The 21,753-nt window shown below is 49.5% G+C and overlaps 1 protein-coding gene across 13 annotated transcripts in view; it reads left to right on the top strand.

The window, feature by feature from the left end:
• PTPRS (protein tyrosine phosphatase receptor type S) overlaps positions 1–21,753 on the top strand; it is a 309,039-nt gene that overhangs the window by 270,607 nt on the left and 16,679 nt on the right. For all 13 annotated transcript variants that reach the window (XM_081845987.1, XM_081845982.1, XM_081845991.1 and 10 more), the window contains 6 exons: positions 6,814–6,911; positions 11,254–11,377; positions 14,475–14,650; positions 17,485–17,604; positions 17,804–17,958; positions 19,624–19,909. In XM_081845987.1, the coding sequence (XP_081702113.1) occupies positions 6,814–6,911; positions 11,254–11,377; positions 14,475–14,650; positions 17,485–17,604; positions 17,804–17,958; positions 19,624–19,909 (959 nt within the window). The remainder of the gene's footprint in view (positions 1–6,813; positions 6,912–11,253; positions 11,378–14,474; positions 14,651–17,484; positions 17,605–17,803; positions 17,959–19,623; positions 19,910–21,753) is intronic.

Here is a 21,753-nt window from a genome sequence, read left to right as displayed (position 1 = left end):
GCCCGGGGAGCGCACACCGACCCCTCTCGCTCTCCAGGCTTCAGCAAAAGCCTGCATTCGCTCCATGGGGCGCACACACATTTCCCCTTCATTTTTGGAGGGGGAAAAGTGCGTCCTATAGAGCGAAAAATACAGTAACTCCTCAGCTGCAGAAGAATTTCCAGGGGACTGTAATCCTCTCTGGAGCCCATCGTTTTACTAAGCACCTCAGTTGGGTTTTTTTTTGCTTTTTGTTTAAAGAAGCAAGCGTCAACAGCAGGTCTCTTCTGTTGAGCTGCAATTACTTCAGCGGCAGCAGGGGAGGCCTCTGGTCTAGGCAGCAGATGTTGGGCCGATTTTGTCCGTCAAATGATCCGGCTCGTAGAAAGAGTGAAAGGGGGGGTGGAGAGAGAGAGAGATTGGAGCTTGAATTCTTTGCAATAACAAGATTAAGGAGATTTCAAGGGATTTGAAACGCTAGATGAGAACTCTCTCCCCTAAGATCTCTCTCTTTCGAAGCCTGAAAATATGGACTCGGTCAACAGGTTGGTTTCCCGGAAAGCTGCTTTGACTTTGAGCAAAATGTGGGGTTGGGGGGGGGGACAGGGGGGCGGAGAGAGAAGGGAGGGGCGGCCTCTCTCTCCCATGCACCAAAATGCAGAAAGTAGTACTAGAAGCAGATAGGTGGTTAAAGCCAGATTCCCGCAATCATAGCAACCCTTGAGGGTAGGGGCTGGTACCGGAATCCAAAGGAGGAATTGCAGTGGTTTGGGGGGTTAGAATGCTTCCCCCGCACTCCCCAAATTGGCAAGGGGAGCCTGAGGAAACTTGGGGTGTTTCTGAAACTCTCGTGAATGAGGAGAAGCGTAGGATTGGAAGGGACCCAAGGTCCAACCCTCTGCACTGCAGGAATTTCAGATAGATCGTCCCAGACTGGTGGCCGTCCAAGCTCTGCTTAAAAACCTCCAAGGAAGGAGAGTCCATCACGATCTGAGGGAAGTCCGTTCTACTGTCAAATGGCTCTTAAGGATCAGAATACAGTGGTGCCCCGCAAGACGAACGCCTCGCAAGACGGAAAACCCGCTAGACGAAAGGGTTTTCCGTTTTGGAGGTGCTTCGCAAAACGAATTTCCCTATGGGCTTGCTTCGCAAGACGAAAATGTCTTGCGAGTTCCTGCGGGGGGTTATCCCTTTTTTCCCCCTTTTCCTAAGCCCTAAGCCGCTTATCAGCTGATCTGCTAAAAGCCGCTAAACCGCTAATAGCGCTAATCCGCTAAGCTGTCGATGGGCTTGCTTCGCAAGACGAAAAAACCGCTATATGAAGAGCCTCACGGAACGGATTAATTTCGTCTTGCGAGACACCACTGTATCCGCCCTAATGTTGAGTCAGAATCTCTTTTCTCATAATTTAATCCATTGATTTGGGTCCTGGTCTTCTCCAGAACAGGAGATAACAAGCTTGTTTCCTCTTCCATGTGACAGCCCTTGAGATATTTCAAGATGGCTGTCGTATCTCCTCTCGGTCTCCTCTTTTCCAAGCTGAACATACCCAGCTCCTTCAACCGTTCCTCATCAGGCTTGGTTTCCGGAGCCTTGATCATCTTGGTTGCCCTCCTCTGCACACACCTTCCAGCTTGTCAATAACCTTCTTAAATTGTGCTGCCCAGAACTGGACACAGTGTTCCATTTGTGGTCTGACCAAGGCAGAATAGAGAGGGAATATTGCTTCCCTTGATCCGGACACTAAACTTGAAAATATACCCACCTCAAGCTTTGCACAGGGTTGCAGCGGTCAGCCTTCTCTGAGCTGGGCTAATTCTGTTGCATCTCCCCATCAGGAGTGCAAATTAACTCATCTGCAGGGAGCAGAAAGAGGTATGCTCAGGGTAATGAATCATTCAGAGATACAGTGGGCACCCTCCTCTGTGGATGAGTACTTTTGACTCACAGAGGCTTTCTGTTATTTAACTTGCACCTTTCCCATGCGAAGTAAACACAATTTGTGATTTTGGGGGGGGGGGTCGGGGTTTACTGGCCTCTTTCATAGGTGTCCGCTTAAATCTCCAGGAATTTCAAGTACCTCTGGATATGAACGGGATCCGTTCTGGAGCCCCGTTTGCATCCTGAAGTGAACGCAATCCGCATCCGTGAGTCTGCGCCGGTTGTGATTTGCCATTTCCGCGCACGTCTGTGACGTCATTTTGAGCATCTGCGCATGCGTGAGCGGCAAAACCCGGAAGTAACGTGCTCTGTTACTTCCGGGTCGCTGCGGAGCGCAACCCGAAAAGGCTTAACCTGAAGCGACTTCAGCCCGAGGTATGATTGTACAGTGGTGCCTCACAAGACGAAAAGAATCCGTTCCGCGAGTCTCTTCGTCTAGCGGTTTTTTCGTCTTGCGAAGCAAGCCCATTGATGGCTTAGCGGATTAGCGCTATTAGCGGCTTTTAGCGGCTTATCAGCTTAGTGGATAAGCAGATAAGCGGCTTAGTGGCTTAGAAAAAGGGGGGGGAGAGAAGGGAAAAAACCCCGCAGGAACTCGCAAGACATTTTCGTCCTGCGAAGCAAGCCCATAGGAAATTCGTTTTGCGAAGCACCTCCAAAACGGAAAACCATTTCGTCTAGCGGGTTTTCCGTCTTGCGAGGCGTTCGTCTTGCGGGGCACCACTGTACTTTTTTATTCCTTGGTAGGTTTTTTTTTGCAGTCCACTTGCAAAAGATGTCTGAGCCCCATCGAGCTCAAGGAAACTTGCACCCGAGTAAGCACACAGAAGGCTTCAGTGCTACGGATCTCACTGGGTAGCTAAAGCTGCAGTCCCACCCATTGAACTGAATGTCTGAACTTACGAGTAGACACTGTAGGTTAGGCCCTGTCTGTTTACCTGTTCTGGATCCGGGGTTAAAGATGGAGAATAGTTGGGTGAGAGGTTTCAGGAAGGAGTCTGCATAGCCCTTTGGGGGACATTTATGAAGTCCAAAGGTCTGGATAAAAACTAATCGAAGCAGGAAATGTATTACCTAGCTAAGCTGCCCTTTCAGGTCTACAGAGGTATCTGCTAGGTTTCGGTGGTTGACAACTGCTATTCTCCTGTGTTTTCTGGCTCCCAGGTTTGCCTTTTGCACCTCTTAAGGGTGGGAGAGGGGAGCAGAGAGACCCTCCTTTTCAATCTCCACCCCTTCCACCTGTTACAGTCTTTCTTCCTTGCCGGGTTTGGTGAATAAGAAAGCCAGCTTTTTGCAAAAGCACACTGTAAAACTGGTGAACACAGCACTAGCTTTTGCCATCTTTGTCCCCGAGTTCTCAGGTTATTTTACTGCTATGCTGCCGCTGCTCCTTGATGCTGCTTTTAACCATGCAATACCCAATAGGGCTCGAAATTCTCCATGGCTCCCCATCATCTCCCCCCCACCTCTCCCGTTCCCGTTCCCAAGTCACAGCGGTGGTTTCTCAGAAGGAGGAATGAACTTCCCATGGTTCCCAACTCGCTTCCCATGGTTCCCAGCTCACTTCCCATGGTTCCCAACTCATTTCCCATGACCACCAACTGACTCCCCATGGCTCTCAATGCCTTTGGAACTTGACAGGCAGAGCTGATGATCCGTTGTACACACACACACACAACCCCCAAATATTTTTTGTCCCATCTAGGCAACCGTCAGAGAGTGCCTTCTTAGGGTGCATGCCTACACTGCACATTTTAAACCGGTTTAACTGCCATAGGTTCTCTCTGAGAACTCCCAAGAATTTGCGGGCTTTGCTGAGATCGGCACCAATCTCTTTTGCAAACTGCAATTCCCCGGAAAGGCATCTGTGGCAGTGAAACCATAAGGTGTCTAAGTGCGGGCGAGAGGGAGCTGTTTTTTGAGTGCTCCCCTTTATTAAGCAAAAGCTTGCGCCTGCCGAAGGCTATCATGGTTAGGGAGAAAGGGATGGGACGCCTTGGGTCCTGATTTGCTAGCTTACTTCCTGCAAGGAGCTTTTTTTACATAAGGCGAACATTTAGAACTGAAATACACAGCTCATCTGCAACTGTCTGTTGTAGTAGAGTCCAGAAATCTGCCCACCCCCCCTTTTGGAATAAAGTGTAGAATTTCTCTGAGATGACAGTCCTATTTGTCCTTTCTTGGAAGTAAGTCCTGCTGAAGTCACCACCGAGTAAGCATGCATGAAATTGGGCTGTAACTGATTTATGCCACGGCGTTTTCTAGGCAGAAACCTACTTCTCTGAATCTATTCATTGTCATAAGACGGTTCCACAATGAATCAGCTTAATTAATGTGAACGTTTCCTTAGCGGCGCTGATTCTGTGTCCTCACATTCCTTCCACAAATTCAAGCAGTGTGGAATCTTTTTAAAAAACGTAATAAGATGCTATTTTCATGCACACGCCGCTTTTACTATTTCTCCTTGCAATTCCAGGCGTCATTCTCATGCGCCGACTCCCTTGCAGCCTTCTTAATCATATTGAAATTCTGTTTGCCGGGGCTGGTTTAACACACACACACACACAAAAACACGCTAGCTGCAGATTTCAGAGAGAAGGGAAAATCCTGTGGATCTCATACCTAAACAGCTACCAGAACTGGAAAGGGGTACAAGGGGGTTTGGGGGTCAGCTGACCAATTTCAAAAGGAGGAATGAGTTCTGTCCGTGGTGCCTTTGCCCAACAACCTCAGACATGTGAGGACAGGCTGAAGTCTTTCAGGTTAAGTAAAGGCATTCTGAACACTGGCATTTGTCAAGCAAGATGAGTGTTGGAAGATTTCTGACAGATAAAAGGAAGGACTTTTTCATGCAGCACACAGGTTAAACTGAGGAACTTCCTGCTGCAGGAGGCAGAAATTGTCACCTTTTTAAAAGCAGTGGCTTTAAAAGAGAGTTAGACTTATTCATAGATGGGAGGGCTGTTGCTGAACTGATGGCTCGGCTTTGCCCCCCAGTTTTCCTGGGGAGAAGGATCCAAAACTGCTGCTATGTTAAAAAAAAACTGCAGCAGAATTAGAGATCTGGGAATAGTTTCATTGGGCAGATTCTGCCCTCCTTTCAAGGGGAACAGCACCAAACCATCAAGGGGGTTTCCTTCCTCCAGATTTGCAAATGACGAAGAGAAGAAAAAATATAAGAAAGAAGTTGAAAACATTTCCAAAATGCTGTAGAAGTGGTTTGTAGCCAACTTAAGTCCTGTTCAGAATAGACCCATTGAAATTAATGGGTATCGGTCACATCCATTCATTTCAATGGATTTGCTCTGAGTAGGACTTAAAATTGGGTTCAACCAAGTGACCTTTTCCATAAACATCGGTTTTTTGGGAAGTGGAGAAATCTACCACCCCACCCCACCCCACCCAGTGCAGTAGAACTTTTCTCCCGCTCCCCATGTGGATGAGATTTCAAATAACTATCCTGCATTTTATAGCATTGTTTTCAGGAAACCTCTGATATTAGCTGGGGCGGCAGCTTTCACAAGACCAATTTATTCCCAACCGATGGAGGGAAAGGAGCCTCTTAGTGACTCAGAAATGGGCTCTTCCAGGAAGATGAATGAATGTTAGGTGTTATTACGGGAGGGTGCTGTGAGCCCCCTCTGCCTCAAAGGCAAGTTCCGAACATTTAAATGACACCCGATCCTCCGTAGTGTGCATTGTGGTGCAAGGCACTACTATGGCATTCTTCCTGCAGAAGCTCTCCCCTTCCAGAGCCCTTATGGGAAGGTCCACAGCTCACCTGTTTGGCATGCAGAAGGCCCCAAATTCAGTTCCCGGCATCTCCAAGCAGCGCTGGCAGAGAACCCTGGAGATTCATCGCTGGCCAGCATGGGCAATATTGAGCTCATTGACTTAGTGCAAGGTAGTTTCTCTCTATAGAATATTTGCACAAGTCTGTCGTCAGGCTGCCGGAAACCATGCAGAGCTGCTGCTTCCGGTACAGACCAGGTGTTGCCCAAGTGCTGCCCCCACTCAGATGTTGTCAGGGATGATGGGAGTTGTAGTCAAAGCAACTACCTCCGGGGGGGGGCACAACTCTGGCTGCCTGCTGCAGCTGCTTCCTTTATCTTCACGGCAAGACAAAGTCACTCTTTCCTTTTGGGAAACCTCTGCTTTTCCTCCTCCATTTCCAGCACCACCCCCCAGGCGCATCGCGCTCTCCTCATTTCACTGGCCAACTCAACCATACGCCCCCCCCCCTTTGAAACCTCTGTGCGGTGTGTCTTGTTTTTATCTGGGTTTCTATATATATATTAGTATTATTTATCATTGCAACGAACCTCTTTGCCCTTGACACATCGTTTGTTTGCTGTGTTGGCACTGGTGTTCTGCCGACCTTGTTTTGCTTTTCTTGGAGGGGGGGCCGTTCCCTCGCTTCCTTCCTTCCTTCCACCCAACACCACCCTCCCTTCGCGACGTCACCATTTGGAATCGCTGCCTGCTATCAGAATCTTTTTTTCCTCTTCTGTTCTCGTTTGCTCCTTTTGTTAGTTCGTCTCTCTTTACAAAAATGAAGGGGGAAGAAATCCCCCCCTTCCCTCCCTTCCGATTTATCGATAAATGTCGAGAACGGGGCCATCACGGGGAAAGAACTCTCTTCATTTCCCTCTCCAGTTTCCAAGGACACAATTTCGAGCCCTCACAGTTTCTCTCTCCCCCCACCCCACCCCACCCCCCGCACTCCTTTCTAACCCTCCTTTCATTGCAGTTTTTTGTTTTCGAAAATAAAAATTTTTAAAAATCTGAATTGTATGTTTGCTACGGAACGGTGTTTGTTGTTTTTGTTTAATTGAAGGCCACTTTTCCCTCCCGCGTCTCTCCCCCCCCCCCATCTGTCCCCCCCCCCGCCAGGTATGCTGAGCCACCCACCCATCCCCATTTCGGAGCTGGCAGACCACACGGAGCACCTTAAGGCCAACGACAACCTGAAGCTCTCGCAGGAGTACGAGGTACAAAGGAGCATTATGGGTTGGCAGCGGATTGCGGGGCGGGGGACACATCATAGGTGGGGTGGAGGATGAGGCTATGTGTTATGGGGGACACGGCCTAAAATTGCAGCCCTCTTCTCCGTAACGGCAAGCCCAGGAACTGGGGGTGTTTGTGGTCCTCTGCATGTTTCTTAAACGCTTAGCTCTGGAGCATCCAGAACAACTCTATGTTCTTCCTATGTCTCTTTTCTGGACTGGCCCTAGGAGCCCATCCTCAAGCACCGATTCGCCTCCCTCCTCTCTGATTGGCTCCGATCAGATCAAAGGGCGAGCCTCTTAGTGGCTGAAAAGCGCCACCTTCATGCTGATTGGTCAGCTCTAGTAAGACGCTGTGTCAGCAATAAAGAAAAACCACTTGTGTCAGTGAAGTTAGCTCTTCATTCAACCCCCCCCCAAAAAAAAACAGTGCATGCCTAGTGAGCACAGCAAGTCTTCCCAGTAGGTTCGAATCCCTGCGACGCAGTGAGCTCCCATTGCTCTGTCCCAACTCCTGCCAACCTAGCAGTTCAAAAGCACACCAGCGCAAGTAGATAAATAGGTACCACTGCGGCGGGAAGGTAAACGGCGTTTCCGTGCACTCTGGTTTCAGTCACAGTGTGCCATTGTGCCAGAAGCAGTTTAGACCTGCTGGCCACATGACCCGGAAAGCTGTCTGTGGACAAACGCCGGCTCCCTCAGCCTGAAAGCGAGATGAGCGCTGCAGCCTCTTAGTCACCTTTGACCGGACTTAACCATTCAGGGGTCCTTTACCTTTCTTCCCAGTAGGTCTTGTCCCAGTGAGGCAGTTGCAAGATGCTTTCCCAGCAGCCGAAGGCTCTGTCTCTCTGTGCTCCACCCTCTTCATACCTCTTCTGGTCCTGGGAGACCAGGAGGAGGGGAGACTGCTAGGCTTCTTCACCAGCCTGCCTCATCTCTGCCTTTTGGTCCCCCTCCTCACCTGCCTCTGAGTCTGGGCTGCCCTCTGCCACAGACTCTTCCCGCTCGCTAAGCCCTGTCACCTTTTCAGCTTCCTTTAATATACAGTCGTAGCTTGGAAGTCAAACGGAATCCGTTCTGGAAGTCTGTTCGACATCCAGAACGTTCGCAAACCAAAGCACAGCTTCTGATTCCGGAAGCCAATCAGAAGCTGCGTCGGACGTTCGGCTTCCAAAAGAACGTCCGCAAACCGGAACACTCACTTCTGGGTTTGCGACATTTGGGAGCCGATTTGTTCACCAAGTAAGGTGTTTGACTACCAAGGTACCACTGTGTGCTGGACTGTTAGATAGATAGATGATAGATAGATAGATAGATAGATAGATAGATAGATAGATAGACAGACAGACAGACAGACAGACAGACAGACAGACAGTTTTTCCGGGTCATGTGGCCAGCATGACTAAGCCACTTTCTGGTGCAACAGAACACCAAAACCAGATCAGCGCATGGAAACGCCGTTTACCTTTCCGCCAGAGTGGTACCTATTTATCTACTTGCACTGGCATGCTTTCGAACTGCTAGCTTGGCAGGAGCTGGGACCAAGCGACAGGAGCTCACCCCATCGCGGGGATTCGAACCACCGACCTTCTGATCAGCAAGCCCAAGAGGCTCAGTGGTTTAGACCACCCACGTCCCTTTTACAAAAGTTCATACCCAGTACAAAATAACTTTTTATAATACACTGAAGTAAAAGAAATGCTTGATCTAAGAAGGAACAGGGGCAGAGAGGAGATGGAGGAATGCTTCCAACATCTCCTCCCACCCTAGTCTTCTCTCTCTGACCACTCATCATTCTCCTGCCCCCAATCCTCTGGCTCAGAGCCTTGGAAGGCCAGCAGATGCTGCTTTCTCTGCATCCAGCCACGGAATCATAGAATCATAGAATCCTAGAGTTGGAAGAGACCCCAAGGGCCATCGAGTCCAACCCCCTGCCAAGCAGGAAACACCATCAGAGCACTCCTGACATATGGTTGTCAAGCCTCTGCTTAAAGACCTCCAAAGAAGGAGACTCCACCACACTCCTTGGCAGCAAATTCCACTGTCGAACAGCTCTTACTGTCAGGAAGTTCTTCCTAATGTTTAGGTGGAATCTTCTTTCTTGTAGTTTGGAACCATTGCTCCGTGTCCGCTTCTCTGGAGCAGCAGAAAACAACCTTTCTCCCTCCCCTATGTGACATCCTTTTATAGATTTGAACATGGCTATCATATCACCCCTTAACCTCCTCTTCTCCAGGCTAAACATGCCCAGCTCCCTTAGCCGTTCCTCATAAGGCATCGTTTCCAGGCCTTTGACCATTTTGGTTGCCCTCCTCTGGACACGTTCCAGTTTGTCAGTGTCCTTCTTGAACTGTGGTGCCCAAAACTGGACACAGTACTCCAGGTGAGGTCTGACCAGAGCAGAATACAGTGGCACTATTACTTCCCTTGATCTAGATGCTATACTCCTATTGATGCAGCCCAGAATTGCACTGGCTTTTTTAGCTGCCGCGGGAGGCAGGGACCGTGCTGTAGGAATAGTAACTGGTCTTCATCCCCTCCCTGATCCCAGGCAGCTACACCACTGCATGCATCTGCCCACAGCACCCTCTGCACAGGGGGTGAGAAAAGTCAGCCAGAGCCAGGATTTGCAAAAAGTGTTTGGGGGACTGAGGGACTGAGAATTGGACCTAATGGCGCCAGGAAGGGCATCAAGATGAGCAATGGCAAAACCCCACCCGCAGGTCGGCAGAGGAGGAGGAAGCTGGTGGGATACATTCGTCAACAACTAAAAAATGCTAGGAACCAAAAGTCTTTTGGCCGCAGACTCCGAGCCGCCGTTGTTTTTGGTTTTTTGCACAGCGTATGAATTGCTAATTGCTGGGAAGATGATGGGAAGAGATCCTCAGCGCTCTGCTGGGATCTTTCCTAACCCACCTCCGCACTCGGGCAAGGCAAGCGAGCGTAGAGAAGCCTAATGTGCTCTCTCTCTCTGCCAGTTCTCCCCTCCCATTGCCCACCCCCCTGCCAGCAGATAATCTGCATAATGTAATATTGGCGCTTTTCCAGGGCAGCCTTCCTCCTGAGCTGCGGATCTGGAGATACTTTAACAAAAAACAAAAAAACCACAGCACACCTAATGAAAGAAATGCGGAGGTGCAAGATTGGAGAGGGACTGTGGTTGCGGAGGCAGGTTGGAGTTGCTCAGAAGATAAGGAGAGTCTTGCTAGAGAACAGGTCAATGGCCCATTTAGTACAGCATCCTATTTGTTGCATATATATTGCACCTTCTCCTCAAAGGAGCTCAAGGTAGCATGCACAGTCTTCTTTTTCCACTCCTCATTCAGTCCCCTGCACAACAACCCCCCTGCAAGGTAGGTTAGGCTCAGGGGCGCCAGGCTCTCAGGGGCGCCAGGCCGAGAATCCAGGGCCCGAGAGTCTGGGGAAGAGCCCAACTGTCCCTGCTGCGGGCAGCTCTGTGCCACGAGTTCAAGGGAGAACGTTGCTCACACCGCGAGTAACCCAGCTGGTTTGTTCTGCAGGGCTCCTTACGTTTCCTGTTTCCTTTTCCCAAGCAGAGATAATCGCGGTGTCAGCTCCCTAAAAAAAAGGTCAACAACTCTAGGGAACCTTTCCTTAAAAAGGCCAACAACTTTGCTTAAGACGGCCCTCGTTAGGCAACGACTGCCCCGCCCCCCAGGCCGCACCCAGTGAGGTCCCCAGTGACGAGGGGAGCGTCTGTTAGCATAGCTTCCAGCTCGTGGGACTACAGCAGGAACGGAGGTGGCTTTTGCCTGGTATTATTATTCCGCCTTCCTTCCGAAGAAAGAAAAAAAGGAGCACGTCAAAGGAGATTTGTGCAAATGTTTTTCCCTACCTTTGGGGGCAGATTATGGCGGCAGGTGATTGGCAAGCGATGGGAAGCAGAGGAGGGTGTTGTGGCCGTGCTCACTCGCCAGCCACTGTTCCCCAGACATCGTTCAATTTACACCCCACCTTTTCCTCCAAGATCAAGGTGGCGGCGTACATGGGTGTCCCCCTGCTCAATTGATCCCAACAACAACAACAACAACAACCCTGCAGAGTTGGGTTAGGCTGAGAGAGGCAGCAACTAGAACCCAGCGAGCTTTTTCCATGGCCAAGGTGGCAGGATTTGAACCCTGGTCTCTCCTAGGGCCTAGTCATTGGAGGCTCTAACCACTGCACCACACCAGCTCTGAGTTGTGAATTGTTTTCAGGTCATGGTCCCTGGAAGGAAGAGAAGTTGACTGCTTTTTAGCTTCCACTCTTATAGTTTGGAGCAAAACGTGGAATTTTCGCTGACGTTTCTCTCTTTCTGCTCCTGCAGTCCATTGACCCGGGTCAGCAGTTCACTTGGGAACACTCCAACCTCGAGGTGAACAAGCCGAAAAACCGATACGCCAATGTGATCGCCTACGACCATTCCCGCGTCATTTTGCTGCCCATTGAAGGTACAAACCACTTTGTCGCAAGGGGAGGAGGGGCTGAGGTCAGATTTTTCAAGCTTTTGTCAGATCATATTTGTAACATTTTAAAAGCCCCCCAAGGAGGGAGAGTCCAGCACCTTCCGAAGGAGTCCGTTCCACAGTCCGAGAGCTCTTACCGGCAGAGAACGACATCACATGATTGACAGTTGAGTGGGGCCGCCCACCTGTCAGAATCCTTCGCTTTGCAAGTTGCCGTGCGCTCCCCTTTTGAACCCCCCACTCTTAAAGGGGGATTGCGGGGAGACATGCAAAGGGCTCTGTGAATCTCCTTCCACCCCTTTCCCCTTTAAGTCCTTGATCCCAGAAGCTTCAAGGTGACTTGCTTGTCAACACTGACCGAATTTACAGGGCTGTTCTCGGGATTTCAACCGGGCAGTTCGCACTTAGCGCCTCGCGTGCTTGAAAGCAGCGTCCGTAGGTTATGCACCTAATTGATCAGGAATTACATCACCTCCCAGAAAAAGAAATGGAGAATTTGCGGGTCTTCCAAGGTGCTGTTGGGAATCTAACTCCCAGTGGCAAGCATGACTAATGGTCAGGTATGGTGGGCTTTGAGAGTTCAGCAACATCTGCGGAGAAGGGAGCACAGATTCTGCCTTCCCTGCACAGTCTGTGTGTTTTGTCGGCCCAAAAACCTCCAGCCCTTTTTGTTTCCAATGCTTCCCAGCTGCGATTCCTGCATTGCTGGGAGTCGACCTTTCAATCGGGTGCCTTTCAATCTCTACACTTCTATGACAGCTCATCTCGTCGTGAAACCCTCTTGGGCTTCACATCTGCAGAGAGGGGGAGAGAAGGAGAGAGGAAAAGGTGTTTGCTTTCACCTCTCCAATCTCCCACCCGAAATCCCCTCAAACGCTCACGGGCTTTTGCGCCACCCAGCTCCCTTTCTCCCTATCCTTGCTCCTCGCCCAGGTATATGAAATTGCCTCCCTCTGCCGTCTCTCTGAGGGCAGGGAAGCAGTTGGCCGAGGGTTAAAGCATCAGGCCGCCACTGACCCCATACAGGAGCCAGGAAAGGGGATTAGCTTTCCCCCCACCTCAAAGCTCCTGTACCAAGTTAAAACCTCGCAAAGAGCCTTAAACCAGACCCAGCGGCTTTCTTGTAAGCAGGTTGTGGCAGAATCCCCGGACACCAAAGGGCGATGTTCCTTCTCCGCCGCCACCGGTAATTTCTTTGAATTGTATATGTGTATATAAATGGGGGTCCTGCAGCGGAAGGAGAAGCCGCCGCAACCGCAATCGCCACCTGGTTCGTGATTAGTGCCTCTGCTCTCCCTTCCAGCGAGGATCCCTGCCTTCTGCTAATTTGGGAAGCGAGGCAGCGTGGCGGCTCTGACCTGACATACTTTTAAATTAAAAGGAGCGCTTGGAAGAGAACACCCACACATAACAGGCCCGCGTAATTAAAAGGGGGTCACGGTTGCTAATTTGAAAGCTGCGCTTAATTCCCTGCTTCCATCTGTGGCCCCGATAGGAATTGCAGTGAGGGTTCCCCTTCTTTCTTTCTTTCTTTCTTTCTTTCTTTCTTTCTTTCTTTCTTTCTCTCCTCTTGCCACTGCTGCAACGCTTAAGCCATTTCCCACGAAAGCAAAGGAGGGAATTTAGACCGGGGCTGATGAAGGCGTTCGATCGGATGCAATCCAGAGTTCCCAAACGACAGCTCCCGTCAGCCACAGCAAACATGGTCCCTTTGGCCAGTACCGATGGGAGTCATCGTTCAGCAAAATCAGGAGGACCAAAATCCTCCTGTACGCACACCTGCACAAAGCCAGGGGCGAAGAACCTGTGGCTATTCCTGCCCAAGTACAGAACCAGACACTTGTCCCTTTTGAAATTAATTTTGTTAGTCATGGCCCAGTTGTTACTTTTGGCCCAGCTCCCCAGTGTGTTAAGGGACGCAAGTGGCGCTGTGGGTTAAACCACAGAGCCCGGGACTTGTCGATCAGAAGGTTGGCGGTTCGAATCCCGGCGACGGGGTAAGCTCCCATTGTTCGGTCCCAGCTCCTACCCACCTAGCAGTTCGAAAGCACGTCAAAGTGCAAGTAGATAAATAGGTACCACTCCAGCGGGAAGGTAAGCGGCATTCTGGTTCACCAGAAGCGGCTTAGTCCTGCTGGCCACATGACCCGGAAGCTGTATGCCTGCTCCCTCGGCCAATAAAGCGAGATGAGCGCCGCAACCCCAGAGTCGGCCACGACTGGACCTAATGGTCAGGGGTCCCTTTACCTTTACTTTTACACCAGTCTGTTAACGTCATCTTGAATTCTTTGTTCTGCGTTATCAGCTACTCCTCCCAGTTTGGGGTCACCTGCAAATTTGAAGGCCATCCCCTCAACTCCTTCATCCAAGTCGTTTATAATAAGTTGTTGAACCCACCTGGAGTTCTGTGTCCTACTCCAGGTGCCGCAGTTTAATACGATTGTTGACAAGCTGAAACATGTGCAAAAGACGGCGAACCAAGCCGAATGAGGAACGGTTGAGGGAGCTGGGTATGTTTAGCCTGGATAATAGGAGACTGAGAGGAGATAGGAGAGCCATCTTCAAATATCTGAAGGGCTGTTGTCACTTAGAGTCATAGAATCATAGAATCCTAGAGTTGGAAGAGACCACAAGGGCCATCGAGTCCAACCCCCTGCCAAGCAGGAAACACCATCAGAGCACTCCTGACATATGGTTGTCAAGCCTCTGCTTAAAGACCTCCAAAGAAGGATGGAAGGATGGAACAAGCTTGTTTTCTGCTGCTCCAGAATCTGGGACCCGAACCAGCGGCTTCAAATTGCAAGAAAGGAATAACTTTCTGACAGTAAGAGCTATTCGGCCTTGAGGTGGCGGGCTCTCCTATCCTTGGAGGTTTTTAAGCAGAGACTGGATGGCCTTCTGTCCTGGATACTTTAGCTGAGATTCCTGCATTGTAGGGGGTTGGACTAGATGAACCCTGGGGGTTCCTTTCGACTCCACAATTATATGGCCGTGTGCACTGCCACCGCCCCAATCGCCTAGGGTCCCCGGAGGACATGATTTGCTCATCGCAGCTGTTTGGTTTCTGACTGTTTCGACGCAGGAATCGTGGGCAGCGACTACATTAACGCCAACTACATCGACGGCTACCGGAAGCAAAATGCGTACATCGCTACGCAGGGGCCCCTTCCGGAGACTTTTGGGGACTTCTGGAGGATGGTGTGGGAGCAGCGCTCGGCCACAGTGGTGATGATGACCAAGCTGGAGGAGAAATCGCGGGTGAGGAAAACGCACATGCCTTTCCGTTGGGGAAGGGGCAACTGCTTGGGCTGTGGCATCTAATTATTATTATTATTATTATTATTATTATTATTATTATTATTATTATTATTATTTAAGGGACGCGGGTGGCGCTGTGGGTTAAACCACAGAGCCTAGGAATTGCCAATCAGAAGGTCAGCGGTTTGAATCCCTGCGACGGAGTGAGCTCCTGTTGCTCGGTCCCTGCTCCTGCCAACCTAGCAGTCCGAAAGCACATCAAAGTGCAAGTAGATAAATAGGTACCGCTCTGGCGGGAAGGTAAACGGCATTTCTGTGCGCTGCTCTGGTTTGCCAGAAGCAGCTTAGTCATGCTGGCCACGTGGCCTGGAAGCTGTACACCGGCTCCCTCAGCCAGTAAAGCAAGATGAGCGCCGCAACACCAGAGTTGGCCACAACTGGACCTAATGATCAGGGGCCCCTTTACCTTTTTAATAATAATAATAATAATAATAATAATAATAATAATAATAATAATAATTTATTATTTATACCCCGCCCATCTGGCTGTGTTTCCCCAGCCACTCTGGGCGGCTTCCAACAAAATATTAAAATACAGTAATCCAGCAAACATTAAAAGCTTCCCTAAACAGGGCTGCCTTCAGATGTCTTCTAAAAGTCTGGTAGTTGTTGTTCTCTTTGACATCTGGTGGGAGGGCGTTCCACAGGGAGGGCGCCACCACCGAGAAGGCCCTCTGCCTGGTTCCCTGTAACTTGGCTTCTCGCAGCGAGGGAACCGCCACAAGGCCCTCGGCGCTGGACCTCAGTGTCCGGGCAGAAGGATGGGGGTGGAGACGCTTCTTCATGTATACTGGGCCAAGGCTGTTTAGGGCTTTGAAGGTTAGCACCAACACTTTGAATTGTGCTCGGAAACGTACTGGGAGCCAATGTAGGTCTTTCAAGACTGGTGTTATATGCTCTCGGCAGCCGCTCCCAGTCACCAGTAATCCAGTGGTTTGTTGTTTATTGCATTTTTGCCACACTGTTTTCCTCCAAAGGACCTCAAGGTGTGGTGTAAATGGTCCTTCTCCCCAACTACCCTGCGATGTAGGCCACCCAAAATCACCCAAGGAGCTCTCGTGACTGAGTGGGGGGTTTGAACCCTTGTCTCCCAGAGAGTTCTTGCCCCTGAGGGGAGGTAACATGACCTGGGGGGGCACTAAGAGGCAGGGGGGTGTTGGAGGTATAAACTTTGAAAAGCTGGTACCCCCCTGGATCAGGTCTGTCAATTTCCTTTAATTAAGCTCACGTTTTAATTGGATTTTGAGTAAATGTGCGACTGTTGAGCTGTATTGTGTTATTATCTTCCTGGGTGGGTCATACAAACCTCTATTCTGAATAATGATTTGTATAGGGTGGGGGGCACGGGGGGTGAGCTTATGAAACCAAGGGGGCAGGTGGCCCGAAAAAGGGTTTCAAACCAGTGATCTAACTGATTAAGAACAGTTCGATCAGCTTAAAAGGTGGTCACGACGAACCAGACAGCAGATCTTGATTTTTAAGTTTATTTTTAAAACAAGTACTTTTTTAAAGAAAACAAAAAGGTTACCAATGTCCCCACCCCTTACAAAAAAGACAGGTGTGGAATCTTTCTTAACAGGTGTGGAATCTGGAGCAAAAACCTCGGAATATGCTTCTGGGTTTCCGCTTCCTTGAAAACCCCTCACGTGTTTAGTTCAAGTTTCTAGCCCTTATGGCCTTGAAAATAAACTTTGAAAATGTGAGGGCTCTGCATACAGAGGCTGGCTGGATGAGAATTCCCCCACGTGGATGGCTCAGTGCTCAGATTTGCTCGTGCGAGAAAGAGAGTCACGTTTCAACCAATTCGCAGCGTCTAGTTTTGCATTTAATTACTGCATTTGAATCCTAGCTTGTTCTTGTTCTGTGCTTCTAATGAGCTCAAGAGGCAATTTAATCCCCACAAATTCCTCATTTAATCCTCACAACAACCCTGCCATGTAGGTTAGGCAGAGAAAAAGGCAGTGCCGGGTCCTCAAAGTTCATCCAATCAGCTTCATGGCTGAATGGCGATTCGAACCCAGATCCTTGTCTGACACTCAGTAACCACTATGCTGACCACACGGATGCACGGACAGATTTGAGATGATGATGCCACTTTCCAAAGAGCCACTAGCTTGAAGCTAGATAATAATGATAATGTTTAAAGTTTAAAGATTATCATTATTATCTAGCTTCAAGCTTTCTTCTGGGCATGGTCGGCCAATTGGTGCCAAAGAAGGACAGAACTTTTTTTATATATGCTACAACAGCAGCAAGAATACTTATCGCAAAATATTGGAAGACACAAGATCTACCCACTCTGGAAGAATGGCAGATGAAGGTGATAAACTATATGGGACTGCCAGAAATGACCGGCAGAATCCAAGACCAGGGAAAAGAGTCGGCGGAAGAAGACTGGAAGAAATTTAAAGATTACCTACAGAAATATTGTAAAATTAATGAATGTTAGAATGATGTTGGACAGAAATTAAGTGGTTTCCAGCTGTAATGCTTAAGAGACATGGGGGGAAAAAGAAAGGTTTAGAAATAAGCAAAAAGTAATGGTGAGGATTTGCTGAACTAACAACTTGAATTGGAATACAAGAAAGGGGGAGGTATGAGGAGGTCTGGAAAATAAGTTAAAAGAAAATAAGTAATGGAAATTGTATTTGTTTTTTAAATGTTTTTATTTTTGTTGGTTTTTTTATATTGTATTATTTTTGAAAACTTCAATAAATATTCTATTAAAAAAAAGATAATAATGATAATGAAAATAATGTATTATTTCCTTCCAGATAAAGTGTGACCAGTACTGGCCAGGCCGGGGCACTGAGACGTACGGAATGATTCAAGTCACCTTGTTGGATACAATTGAGCTGGCCACGTTCTGCGTCCGAACCTTCTCACTTCACAAGGTAAGAGAAACCCAGGCAACAATCCAAACGCTGGATTTCCTTCCCCGTTCCAAAACGCGGCTTGGCTTACTTGCATCGAGACGCCTATGCCTTGCAGAGGTTCCCTTTGTGCTGTGGGTTGCCCCGTCGCTCTGTGCATTGGCTCAGTTTCAACTCATGCTGTCGTCTCTCTTCTCCCTCCACCCCCAACCTATCACAGAACGGCTCCAGCGAGAAACGGGAGGTTCGGCAGTTCCAGTTCACGGCCTGGCCAGATCACGGTGTCCCCGAGTACCCGACCCCCTTCCTGGCCTTCCTCAGGAGAGTGAAAACCTGCAACCCGCCCGATGCAGGGCCCATTGTTGTGCACTGCAGGTGTGTATGTGTGTTTAATTGAATTTATATCCCACCTTTCCTCCCCCAATTGCCCAGGCAAGCAAAATTAGTTACACAATTTTCATTATTGTTCCTTGTTAAATTCATTGGGTGCTTTCCCCCCCAAGATCTCTCAAAGCAAAACTCATGAAGGGCAGTGTATCGATCTAATAAATAATAATAATAAGAGTAATTATATAAGAACAAACAAAAATGGCTTAAAATAGAAGACAAAGAAAACTCTGAAACACCGTTTTTAAAAGACAGGATTAAAGCATTCCACCTGGTCAAGTTTTTTTGGGGGGGGGGAACAAGGTATAAACCACCGTCAGACAGGTTAAAACTTTTTAATAGTTTTAAAACATCTAAAAGCATTTTTCAGTTAAAAGTGTTCTTCCGTCCAGTGATCTCAGGGTTACCAAGATCGGTATCCCTCTACCAAACAAATGCCTGAGCAAACGGGAATGTTTTTAAATCCCTCCTGAGTGTTAACAGTGATGGAGACCGGTGTACCCCACCAAGAGAGGGCATGCCACAACTAGGGAGCCACCACTAAAAAGGCCCTGTCACAGGTCAGGGCTAATTGGGCAACCCCCCAGTGGGGGAACCACCAAAAAGGCCCGATCATCTTGCCCAGTCGTAGGGCACAAGACAGCTGATAATTGGAGAAGGCGCTCTGTTAGGGACCGGGGCCTTCTCAATTAAATCAACTCAAGCTTGCTTTGCAGGAACTGCAATGATTTGAAAGATCTAGTTCAGGGCGGTCCAACACGAGGCCAGAGGACCGCATGTTTCCTTCAAGGCCATCTTCGGTGGTCTTCAGCAAGATTTGACACCCCCCTCCCCGTCTGCAGCCCTTCCCATAGCTGGGTAACCGAGGCACTGGGCTGGGGAAAGAGGCCTGGGGGCTTTGAGAGGGTCCCGGAGTCCTCCCCCCCTTCCCAAAGCCTAGTCAGCACTTTTCCCAGCTTTGGGAAGGAGGCGGGAGGCAGTGTGGTGCAGTGGTTAGAGTGCTATACTAGGAGCTGGGTTCAAATTCCCCACTGGGTCAGGAAAGCTTGCTTGGGCCTGTCGCTGCCCCTGAGCCTAACCTGCCTCTATGGGCATCAGATGAGGAGGGCGAGGACTGTGTACCTGGAGCGCCTTCGAGAAAATGGTAAGAAACAAGCGCAGTAAATAATGCAGCACAGGGAAACGCCATTTACCTTCCCGCCACAGTGGTACCTATTTATCTACTTGCACTTGCGTGCTTTCAGACTGCTAGGTTGGCAGGAGCTGGGACCGAGCAATGGGAGCTCACCACGTCACGGGGATTTGAAGTGCCGACCTTCTGATCGGCAAGTCCTAGGCTCTGTGGTTTAACCCACAGCGCCACCTGCGTCCCTTAGTGTGCCTACACATGTCTTATATCCTCAAGCTTTTTTCAATTCCAACTGATGCTCTTCTTCTACTTACCGTATTTTTTGCACCATAACACTCACTTTTTTTCCTCCTAGAAAGTAAGGGGAAATGTCTGTGCGTGTTATGGAGGGAATGCCTATGGGTGGCATGCCTACGGATTTTCCTCCTCTAAAAACTACGTGCGTGTTATGGTTGGGTGCGTGTTATAGAGCGAAAAATATACGGTATATGTTGCCCAACCTTCTGTGTCCGCCATTCTTTCAGCGCTGGGGTCGGCCGCACGGGCTGCTTCATCGTGATCGACGCCATGCTGGAGAGGATAAAACACGAGAAGACGGTGGACATTTACGGCCACGTCACTCTCATGAGGTCACAGAGAAATTACATGGTGCAGACAGAGGACCAGTACAGCTTCATACACGACTCCTTGCTGGAAGCCGTCGCCTGTGGCAACACAGAAGTCCCCGCTCGCAATCTGTACACCTACATTCAGAAGCTGGCGCAGATAGAAGTTGGGGAGCACGTTACTGGCATGGAGCTCGAATTCAAGGTGAGCTGCAGGTTCAAGGTGAGCTGCTTCCAGCGGCCGGCCTCCATACCTAGGAGAAGTAAACATTAGGAAGAAGTTGACTGGGAGTGGCCGGCGGGACCACATAACACCGGTCCTGAGAGATCTGCATTGGCTCCCAGTACGTTTCCGAGCACAATTCAAAGTGTTGGTGCTGACCTTTAAAGCCCTAAACGGCCTCAAAGGCCCAGTATACCTGAAGGAGCATCTCCACCCTCATCACTCAGCCCAGACACTGAGGTCCAGCTCTGAGGGCCTCTTGGTGGTTCCCTCATTGCGAGAAGTGAGGTTACAGGGAACCAGACAGAGGGCCTTCTCGGTAGTGGCACCCGCCCTGTGGAACACCCTCCCTTCAGATGTGAAGGAAATAAGCAGCTGTCCTATCTTTAAAAGACACCTGAAGGGAGCCCTGTTCAGGGAGGTTTTTAATATTTAACGCTGTTTTGTTTTTAATATTCGGTTGGAAGCCAGCCAGAGTGGCTGGGGAAACTCAGCCAGATGGGCGGGGTATAAATACAGTGGTGCCTCGCAAGACGAAATTAATCCGTCCCGTGAGGCTCTTCGTCTAGCGGTTTTTTCGTCTTGCGAAGCAAGCCCATTGACAGCTTAGCGGATTAGCGCTATTAGCGGTTTAGCGGCTTTTAGCAGATCAGGTGATTAGCGGCTTATCAGCGGATCAGCTGATTAGCGGCTTAGGAAAAGGGGGGAAAGGGGGGGGGAACCCGCAGGAACTCGCAAGACATTTTGTCTTGCGAAGCAAGCCCATAGGGAAATTTGTTTTGCGAAGCGCCTCCAAAACGGAAAACCCTTTCGTCTAGCGGGTTTTCCGTCTTGCGAGGCGTTTGTCTTGCGGGGCACCACTGTAATAAATTATTATTATTATTATATAAGTTCCTGGTGGTAAGGAGCTGTCGGGCAGTGGAACAGACCCCCCCCCCCCCCGGAAAATGGCAGGCTCTGCTTGCTTGGAGGTTTAGAAGCAGAGGTCGGATGGAGGCAGGTCAGGGATGCTTGAGCAGAGATTCCTGGAGCCCTGCAATTCTTTTCCAGCCCTATGATTCTTAAGGTGTTGATAGGGGCATAGAAAGTGTGGGAGCAATTTAGCAGGGGAAAAACAAGTATTGTTAAGAGTTTGGGGTTGTCCAGTCTGGACGGGGCCTTGGCAACAGGCTCCCATTTCAAGAAGGGTCAAGCACCAGCTGACAGTGGTGGGCGCTGGGGTCTCAAATTTCAGCAGCACCCTGTGCAATGCCCAAATTCTGAGCCCCATCCCTGCACCTCCTGTTTTCCACTCTACATCATAGCTGCGGCTTGCCCGAGGCTCCGTGCATAGGGCAACTAAATAATAATAATAATGATTTATTATTTGTACCCCGCCCATCTGGCTGAGCTTCCCCAGCCACTCTGGGCGGCTTCCAATAAATATTTAAAATACATTAAAATGTCACACATCAAAAACTTCCCTGAACAGGGCTGCCTTCAGATGTCTTCTAAATGTCAGGAAGTTGTTTATCTCTTTGACATCTGGTGGGAGGGCGTTCCACAGGGCGGGTGCCACCACCGAGAAGGCCCTTTGCCTGGTTCCCTGTAACTTGGCTGTAACTCACAGAGGCCAACTCAAGCAGGATTCGAACACAAGATCCATCTCCCGACCTCCTGCGGTTTCCAGCAGCTGGCGTTCAGAAACATCACTGCCTCCAGCTGTGGAGGCGCAGAGCAAAGCCATGGATAGGCTTGCCCTTCATGAGTTTGTCCGGTCCTGGTTTAAAGCCATCTCAGTTGACAGCCGACTCTGTCTCCTGTGGAAGGGAGTTCCACTGTCTAAC

Source organism: Podarcis erhardii (genome assembly GCF_964252035.2).
Source record: "Podarcis erhardii genome assembly, chromosome: 18".
NCBI classification, from domain to species: domain Eukaryota; kingdom Metazoa; phylum Chordata; class Lepidosauria; order Squamata; family Lacertidae; genus Podarcis; species Podarcis erhardii.
This window is presented reverse-complemented; position numbering and strand designations above follow the sequence as displayed.